Source organism: Podarcis muralis, chromosome 4 (genome assembly GCF_964188315.1).
Source record: "Podarcis muralis chromosome 4, rPodMur119.hap1.1, whole genome shotgun sequence".
NCBI lineage: Eukaryota > Metazoa > Chordata > Lepidosauria > Squamata > Lacertidae > Podarcis > Podarcis muralis.
Genome location: NC_135658.1, coordinates 248,868 through 257,877, shown reverse-complemented (window position 1 = coordinate 257,877; position 9,010 = coordinate 248,868). Strand labels below are relative to the sequence as shown.

Sequence of the window (9,010 nt, the reverse complement as noted above, 5' to 3'; positions counted from 1 at the left end):
TGGGCAAGACAAGAGAAGTGACAAATCATGCAAAAACCAGACACCCCCCTCCCCAGGCAACGAAGAGGCTTTACGTTGGACGTTTGGGTGCAACTCAGCTTGCAAAGGAAAGTCTGCACAGGAAAGAGGGAGTCCCAGCTGCCCGGCTGTCCCTGGGCTTCTCACCTCTTGAGCTGAGCTCCCTGCTGCTCAGGCAACTTCCTAGGTTGCATCCTGTTCCACAGCTTCCTCCCACTTCTCTCTCGAACCTCAAGAGGTCACCTTGGCACTATTCTGAGAACAAAGGAGCCAGCAGAGCTGCCTTTGCTCTCTCCAGATTAGCTAGTTGAGGCTGGAACTGGGAACTTGGCTCTCCAAGCTCTGTGCTTCCCCTCTGTGCAGCAGCAAAGGCCAGCCGGCTCCCTCGCCAGCCCTGCACCCTCCCAGGAAGAGGAAGACTTCACTCTTCCAGTCCACTCTCAGGTCAGCTGAGGCAGCTTTGGCCAGCTCTCTTGGCCCCCGCCCCCGAGGGAATCCCCCCGCAGAAGGTCTGTCCGTAGGAGGGATCCCCACAGAAGAGCTTTTCTCCAGTTAGAAACAGAACATTGCACTTTATTTCTACGCAACCCTTTTGATTGTCTCCAAGGTCACCCGCTCCTCCTCCTCCTCCTGGATCTCTCCATCATTCCTCTTAGTAATGGAAGTCATGCTTCTTCGACTGAAACGCAACAGACTACATGGGGAGGGGGCCTCGGCTGCTGGGGGAGCCTGGAAGGAGGAGCCAGGGGGTCTCTCAGGGGGCGGGCAGGAGCCCCATCTGGGAGGGAGCCTTGTGAGGGCATCTGGCTGACCCCCAGGGGAGAGAGGCAGGCCCTCCCTGGCCCCCTGCTTCCTCCAATGCAGCGGCCAGACCAGGCAGGCTTCAACAGAGAGACAAGAAGGGGAGGAGGACAGAATGAGAAGGGACCCAAAGAGTTTTCTAGTCCAACCCCCTGCAATATGGGGGTCTTGCTGGGCGCCTCCTCCTTCTGCCTGCCTGGCAGCCCTCCCCTGCCTGCACCCCCCATCCCACACAGATCAAGAGGAATGATGGGGGGGGGCCCTGCCACAGAGTAGGAGTGTGCCAGGCTGAGGGCTCCCCTGGCGTCGGCAACAGGAGCATGGCAGGCTCTGATTCGTACCGTTTATTCTGGAATCTTTACAGAGAGGGTTGGGGGACCCAGCAGGGAGAAGCACCCATTCCTTCACCTGGTGCCCCCCCTGCCTCCACCCCCCATGGAGCCCCCTCACCTAGGAACACAACACAGGGGTACTGGCCGTAAAACACACACACACACACACACACACACACACACGCACGCACATCCCCCCCTCCCCGCAAGGCTGAAGCCATGCTACTTTTTGGTCCATAGTGGGAGGGGGGGCAATCCCAGCTTGGGATCCTCACATTCACCCCCCACCCCAATAGCAGCACATCCAGACTGAGGCCTCCTGTGCACAGCTCCCCCCCCCCCCCCGCCACAATTTGGAGCACAACTAGGGAGAGGTCAGAGCTGCCCAAATGCAGGACCCCCACTTCACCCCCCGAGAGAAAAGTACTGGAGCAGAACAGCAGCTGGGGGCCAGAGGATGATGCCCCCCCTCCCTGTTTATGCCAGCAAGGGGGGCAGGAAATGTGTAGTGTGGGGCTGGAGCTGCCTTGTGGCAAGAGGGAGAACCCCGCTTCCCCCTCCCCAAAATGCCAGCCCCTCTTTTGTGGCTGTTCCCCACCACCACCATGGAGTGTGTCCAAAGTGCCGGCCCCAGAGGCCTGGAGGAGGTGGTGGAGGCGGGGCCCCTTCTCCAGAGCCCAGAGCAAAATCGGGGTGGGGGGAGAGTCCCCTGCCCCTCAAGCAGCCGCAGGAAAAGCTGGTGGGGGAGAGAGGAGAGGCTGTCTCTGCCGGCCAGGGCCCCCTCCTCACCCGGCCTGCCTCTTCTGCTCCAGAGTCCAGGTCCATGAGGGGAGCGGGGGGCCGGGGAGGGGGGCCGGCGCTTCATGGCTCCTCCAGCCACGAGGGCTTCTCTGCTCCGGGGCTCTTCAGCTTGACATTGAACTGTTTGAGCGTCTGCTCCAGCTGCTGCTGGTTGCCAGCAAAGTAGGCCGAGATGGCGTTGTGGAAGAGCAGCAGCTGCTTGTGCATCACCTTCACCTGCAACGGGGGGGGGGGGGGCGTCAGAGGAGCCGCCTGGAGCAGGCCAGGAGCCCCCAGGGGGGCCAGCTGCGCATCTCAGGGGGCCGCAGGGCACCACTGCTTCCGCAGTTCAGCTCTGTGCTGCGTGAAGGACTTTCTTTACTCCGCCCCCCACCCAAGGAAGCCCCCCCTTGCGCCCCTCCTGGATTCTTCTTGCCTGGCCTTGAAGCAGAGGCCAGGAATGCTCTGGCTGGGCTTCCTGGACCCAGGCATGGAGGACAGGCCAGTGTGGGAGGCCTCTGACCAGGAGGACCACCCCCCTCACCTTGTTCTCCTCCAAGAACTTCAGCTTGACGGCCACGTCTGCCCGCAGCTTCTCGTACTTGGCGCGGTGGGCCTGGAAGTGGGCCTGGGCGGCGTCCAGGCGGCAGAGGGTGCTGGCGTCCCGAGGGCCCAAGTTCAGCTCCTCCAGGTCTGTGCGGTAGGCGTCGTACTCCAGCCTGCACGGGGGGGGGGGGGAGTGTCAAAGCAGCGGCACAACTCCCACCCCTGGCGCCCCCGGAAAGAGCCACCCACCAGCAGCGGGGCATCTGCCGGGCCCTGCCTGGAGTTCCCCCCCCCCCGCTCCCCCTCTCGCAGCCCCACCTGGCCGTCTCATACTGCTTGACGGTCATGAGAGTGTCCTCCATGGTCTTGTTGACCAGCGTGTTGATGCTGGAGACAAAGAAGTTGACGGCCCCCAGGAGAGTCTCCCCGTTCTTGCACAGCAGCTTCTGGGTCTCTGCGTTGTAGCCAAACTCCTCCTGCGGGGGGTGGGGGCCTTGAAAAGGGGGCTGACCATCCCGGACCCCCCCACAAGCCAGCCCCCAAAGGCAAGACCCCCCCCCCCAGAACCTGAGAGCCCAAGGACAGTGTACTGGATAGCTCTCTCCTGCCCCACACATTTGCCCAATCCTCTTTCAAAGCCCTCCAGGCTGGGGGCCGTTCCTGGGGGGCCTGTAGCTGCCTTGTGGCTTTAGCTGCTCTCCTGCCAGGCAGGACGTTTGCTTCCGATGCCCTTGGAAACGGCCCCAGAGGCAGGACGGGGGCCTCCCCTCCGCCTGGCTTCTGGGCCATCCTGCCTCCCCCCACCCAAAGGGCGTGGGGCGTGTTCCCCACCTGCAGCTCTGGGGACTTCTGGCTGAGGTCGGAGAAGGCGTCGGCCAGGGCGTGCTGCGTCTGCACCAGGCTGTAGAAGTGGTTGGTGAGGGCCCTGGCCAGGCCCAGGACGCTCTCGTACTTGCGCTTGGTGTCCCGCAGGAGCTCAATCTGCGTCTCCAGCTCCAGGTCGACGGTCCGAGAGCCCCTCCCAAAGCGCTCCGAGAGCAGCTGCTTTGTGCACTGCGGAGGGAGAAGAGGAGGGGCAGATGGGGAGCCTCGCCCGGAGCGGAAGATCCCCCTCGCCCTGCAGAGGGTTGGGCTAGATGACCCCCCAGGGTCCCTTCCCAGGATCACTAAAGCTGCCCAAGGGACTTAAAACAGCAAGGGTGTGTGGGCGTGTGGAGCTCAGCTGCCAGACGGAGGAAGAGCAGGTGCCCGGGAAAGCCTTGTACAAAGGGGCCACGGCTGAAAAGGCCGCCCCTCCCTTCCTGCCCTCTGGGAAGGGGGCCAAGGGTCTCCTTGGGTGGGTGCTGACCAGCGGCTTAGTGGCTGCCCCCTGCCTTTTGGAGCCGCCTCCCAAGGCAGCCCCCAAAGCAGGGCACTGAGGGGTCCAGAAGGCAGAGAAAATGCTGCGCAGACTCACTGGTGGGCCAAAGGGGATCGATCCAGAAGCAGGAGACCGATCCGTGTGAGGAAGAGGGCACCTGCCTGGTTCAGGCTGAGCCCCACCAGCGCCCCCTCTTGCTGGGGCTGAGCACAACGCCTCCCCCCCCGCTCACCTTGTAGGTGTTGATGCCCCACTTCTTGACGACATCGAACTTCTCCACCGCGATGCCCCGCGTGGCCTCCTCGCCTGCCAGGGCCGGGTTGGAGTGCGGCTGGTGCAAATTGGAACCTGCAAGGGCCGAGCGGGCAGGGGGCTTCCTGAGCAGGGGGAAAGGGGCAGGTCCCCCAATGCTCCAAAGGCTGAGCTGCCCCATGGAGGAGGCAGGAGATGGAAAGAGGGGCTAGGAAAACACCTCTCCGCCTTGCCTACATTCCCCTGGAAGCCTGCACCCCAACTGCTCCCATGGGGGGGGGGCTTTGGGGGGCAGGGCAATACCTGAGGCAGCAACTGCCTGGCTGGCTATCCGGCTGGCAGCCGACGGGCTGGGGGAGATGAGCGGTCTTCGGGGTGGGTGAGATGGAACGAGAGAGCCTGAAATGGAGGGGGCCCAAGGCAGGGCAGAGATGGGCACCGGGCAGGGTGGGGAGGAGGAGGAGGAGGGGAGCCATGGAGGGGGTGCAGGATAACACAGGGGGGTTGATGAGCTGCGGCAGACACGGACAGGGTGGCATGAGCACACGATGCCAGGCTCCCAGAGGAGCACGAGGCGGGCACAGTTCCCCAGGCAGGGTGCGGGCTGAGCTACGTGCCTTCTTCATCCCTGGGGGTCAGGGGAAAGGGAGGCTGCAGGAGACCCATTTCGAAGGAGGGGGGTAGAGGGAGGGGCCTTGCTGACGGGTGCTTGGCCGAGGGACGCCCTTCCCGGGCAGGCAGGGCTCGGCTGTGGGCAGAGATTGGCCCCCTCCCCGCGCAGAGAGCAGCACGGCGATTCTCTTAGGCTGCCTGACCTTTGATGGCGCTGGTGGGGATGATGCCCTCGGCGGTGCCCCCGTAGCCCCCGGAAACAATGCTGGTCTCGTTCAGGTTGGGGCCCGACACCATCACCTGCTGGAGGTCCTGCAGCGGGAGAAAGGGAACGTGGCAGAGCCCAGCCCAAGAGGAGGGGGCTTCAGGCAGGCCCAGCAGCGTCCCCTCAACCGGGGTGGCAGCTCTGCAGCAGGGCTGGTTCCCCAAAATCAGTGGCCTGCGGGGAGTCAAACTGGACTGCTAGAATGGGGGTGGGGGCCCCACAGGCAACTGAACCACCCCACTTCCTCCCCTGCCCGATAACCATCAGAGCTCAGCCTACAGAGCCCCCCTGAAATCTCCCCCTTGCAAGCCACACACACTGCGCCCGGGACATCAGTGGACCCCCCCCCATTCTTCCCCCCTCCCCGTTACCTGCTCCAGACCATCGTCCTCAGAGAGACGCCGGGAGTCTCCGTTGCCATGGATTGGGATCTCCATGGTGGCTGCTTTGCTCATCAGCCCGTCACTCATGCTCAGGGTCTGGAGGGGCCAGGAAAAAAGAGGGGCTCAGGCGCCGGGGCAGAGGAAGGGGCTCCACTGTCCACACACCCCATAGACCCCCCCCCACACGCTGGTCCCGGTCAATAGATAAGGCAGCCTGGATCCTTCTCCCCCCTCCTGAGAAGCCCCCACAACCAGCCAAGATGCCCTCCTCCTGACAGCCTCCTTGCCCCCAATGCCTGGGCGGGGGCTGGCAGCAGGAGACCCCGGGGCAAACACCCCCAGAGAGGGGCATTTTTGTCTTCAGGAGCAAAGAGCTGCCTTCTGGTGGCCCCAGGCAGACGCCACTTCCCAGACCTGCTCTGCTGAGCATGCCAGTCTTGTTCCCTGACGCCTGGATTTGGCCAGTGGACCACCTGGGCCAAGAGGAGCCTGCGGGAAACCAGGGAGCACAAGAGGAGCGCAGGAGCACCACGCTGGCAACCCTCCCACCGCCCATCTCCCTCCCATTCTCTCCCTCCTTTGCTAGGCCCCCCTTGAGTTCTCAGGTGCGACTGGAACCACCATTTGAAGAAGAAGCAAAGTGGGCCTGGTTTCCCCATAGATGTACCAAAAAGCCTTTCTTGGAAAGAGAATAGAACGTGCTACCTGCTACCTGGCAGCCCCCTAATGCCAACTCCACCCCATCACTCCCCAACAGCTCCTGAAACCCCATAGATTCCCAGCACACACACACACACCCCACAGAGAAAGCAGCTTCCTGGGCTGCCCTCAGCCTCACATGGCATCTTCTTCTCCCAAATGCAGGAAGGAGAAGGGAGCAGGCCCAGCACACCTCGGAGGCACATGGACAGAACACCAACAAGGGAGGAAGCCCCCACCCACAACCGCCTACAGCCAGGGCAATACCTGGGCCAGGTCAGAAAGTTTAACAATAGTGCCAGGAAGAATGCCACCCCCCGGGGGGCAATCCAGCACAAAACATGTCTCCTTCCTAGCGGCACCAGCCGCTCCGCTTGGGCAGAAGTTGATGACAAGTCCTGCCAATGGGTCCAGCACACTGTGCCACGGGCAAATGCCACACCACCCGTCCCACACGCCTGAGGCGGGGAAGGAGCCACAGACGCAGCACAGAGCATCAGCTCAAGGGAGCCAAATCCGGGGGGGGGGGCATCAGCACCCAACTCTCCAAAGCAGAACTGGGGGGGGGGGGGCAGCAGCACCTCCTGCAAGCCGACCCAGATGGGGCCCAATGCTGCCCCCCCTTCTTGCTGGAACCTCAGTTTCCCTCCCCCCCCCATGCAGTCAGTCTATTTTCATAACTGGCGGGCAGTCATGGCGTGTCACCTCCAAGGGTCCCGTTGGCACATACACTGGGGTGGGGGGGGCGAGGGGGAAGAGCTCCCTCCCCACTCCAGGAACATGCCGAGCTTCCAGGCTGGTGGTTGACGTGGCCACGGAGGAGCCTTGGCCGGAAGGGCAGGGCCAGGCGCCAGGTTCGCTTTGGGGTATTTGCTTAATACTGTGGGTTTTATTGGGGAAGGAGTTGGTACACATCTGTAAATGGCAATGTATTGTTATGCCCTTCCCTGGGAACCTGCCAACTTGGAGGGCGGAATCTCCTGCCCCACAACCAAGACCCCTGGCCAGATCTGGCCAGGACCCTCCCTCCTTCCCGCAGGCGAGTTTGAGCAAGACAACCCCCCCCCCCTTTGCCATGATGGCCTTGCTGGAGAGGAGAGGGGAGCGTTCTGTCCTTCAGAAGGGCCCCCCCCCCCGATCCTCAGGGCCTCTTAGCCAGCAGGGACCCCCGAGCCCCCTCTCTGGCTCCCTCGGCCTCAGCGGAGATGCGGGGCGGCCAGGGGAGCGGAGTGGCGCCCCCTTCTGCCCCCCCCAGCCTTGCCCCGAGGGCACCCACTGCCTCGGCAGACGCAGGACCCCCTCCCGGAGGGGAGGAAGCGGAGCCCGGCCTGGGGGCCCCGGAGGGCGACAAGGGCCACCGCGGAGCCGACCCCGCCCCCCGGCGAGCTGCCCCCCCCCTCCGGGCCCCGGCGAGCTGCGCGCTCCGGGCGAGGCGGGGGCGCGCCCGGGTCCCCTGCCGAGGGGAGGAGGAGAGGAGCCCCCCTCGCCCGGGAAGCGGCTCCCGCCCTGCCTCCCTCCCTGCCTCCCTCCCGCTCCGCTCGGCGGCGCACCTGCCTGGCGGCTCCCGGAGGCTCCGGGCGTCGGATCCGCGTTGGGCCCCGGGCACACCGGAAACGACGTCACGCGGCCCGGCGCCGGAGGAGGAGGGGCCTCAGCCAGGCCGGAAGTGGATCCGGAAGCCCCGAGAGGAAGAGGAGAAGATGGAGCAGCAGCAGCAGCAGCAGCAGCAGCAACTGCGCGGCGTGAGAGGCGGGGGGCGGCGGGGGGGGGGAGCGGGAGGCGGGGGGCCCGCGGGGACTCTCTTCCGGGCGACACGCGTCGGTGGGGCTCGTGGGAATGCGGGGGGGGGCGCCGGGGGGGGGTCCCCTTCCTTCCTCCCTCCCTTCCCCCCTTCCCAGCCTGGCCTTGTCGTTGCAGCTGCGCGACTTCCTGCTGGCCTACAACCAGATGACGGAGCTCTGCTTCCAGCGCTGCGTCTCCAACCTGAACTACCGGGCGCTGACCGGCGAGGAGGTGAGCGCTGCCCGGGAGGGAGGGAGGGAGGGAGGGAGGGAAGCGGGGCGCCGGGAGCCCGAGACCCCGGCCGGGCTGACCCTCTCTCTCTCTCTCTCTCCCTCCCCGCAGGAGAGCTGCCTGGACGGCTGCGCCGGGAAGCTGGTGCGCTCCAACCACCGCCTGATGGCCGCCTACGTCCGCCTCATGCCCTCGCTCGTCCAGCGCCGCATCTCCGACTACGAGGCCGCCGGCCAGGAAGCGGCCCTCCCGCCCGCGGAGCCTCCCGCCCTGCCGCCGCCCGGCGTGGTCAGCGCCTCCTGACGGCACCTGCGGGCTGCTTGGTCTCTCAGCGACGCCCGACGGCAGGGCCCCGGGTGCTTCGGGGCTGCCGCTCCAGGGAGCCCCTCGCCGGGCCGCTTGCCCTCAGAGATGCCCCCCTCGAGGCTGGACTCCGGGGCGGCGTGGGCAGCGGCTCCTTCTGGGGCCCATCTCTCCAGGAGCATCCCGGAGCACGGACAATAAAGCCACTTTCTGGGACACCTTGTGCGTGGAGTGCTGTGCTGGCCATCAGCGGGGCTTTCCTTTGGGATTTCCGTGCTGCTTGCCCGAGGGTGGGGTGGCCTCAGCCAGTTCTGCTCCTTGACACTTCAGCTTGAGAGCAGAGCTGGAAGTAGCAAGGCTCCCTTTGCACTCATTCACCTCCAGGTTCAGCACCTCCTATTCCAAGTTCTGATTTGACGTGGTGGGTGCTGAGCAGGGTGGGCCCCCAAGGAAAGGGTTTGCTGGGAATTCTGCTGCTGTGGCCACCACAGCGTGGCTTGTGGGTGGGATCTGGATGGACTGCGCCACATGAGCCCTGAAGCAGGGATGGTGCCGCTTCATGTAGACCAAATGCAGGTTGGTGCCTGTGGGGCCTTTGGAGATGTGCCCCCCCCCCCAGTTCCATCAAGCATTGGGCAAAAGAAAA

At 64.7% G+C, this 9,010-nt stretch overlaps 2 protein-coding genes across 4 annotated transcripts; one reads left to right on the top strand and one right to left on the bottom strand.

The window, feature by feature from the left end:
* Window positions 1-575: 575 nt before the first annotated feature.
* ARFIP2 (ARF interacting protein 2) lies at window positions 576-7,742 on the bottom strand. Of its 3 annotated transcripts, none has more exons than XM_028725508.2 (9): window positions 7,599-7,742; window positions 5,338-5,445; window positions 4,905-5,013; window positions 4,393-4,488; window positions 4,070-4,185; window positions 3,309-3,530; window positions 2,796-2,953; window positions 2,476-2,650; window positions 576-2,168 (listed from the first exon to the last, which is right to left on the bottom strand). In XM_028725508.2, the coding sequence occupies exons 2-9, from the start codon at window positions 5,434-5,436 to the stop codon at window positions 2,013-2,015; spliced, it is 1,131 nt and encodes a 376-aa protein (XP_028581341.2). In that variant the 5' UTR covers window positions 5,437-5,445; window positions 7,599-7,742; the 3' UTR covers window positions 576-2,012. The 3 variants fall into 3 exon arrangements, with proteins under 3 accessions (XP_028581341.2, XP_077782920.1, XP_028581342.2); XM_077926794.1 differs by having other exon boundaries at window positions 7,603-7,674; XM_028725509.2 differs by lacking the exon at window positions 4,393-4,488.
* On the top strand, window positions 7,705-8,582 carry TIMM10B (translocase of inner mitochondrial membrane 10B). Its single transcript, XM_028725572.2, has 3 exons — window positions 7,705-7,790; window positions 7,966-8,061; window positions 8,173-8,582. Exons 1-3 carry the CDS (start codon window positions 7,749-7,751, stop codon window positions 8,362-8,364), a joined length of 330 nt encoding a protein of 109 aa, XP_028581405.2. The 5' UTR covers window positions 7,705-7,748; the 3' UTR covers window positions 8,365-8,582.
* Window positions 8,583-9,010: the final 428 nt, after the last annotated feature.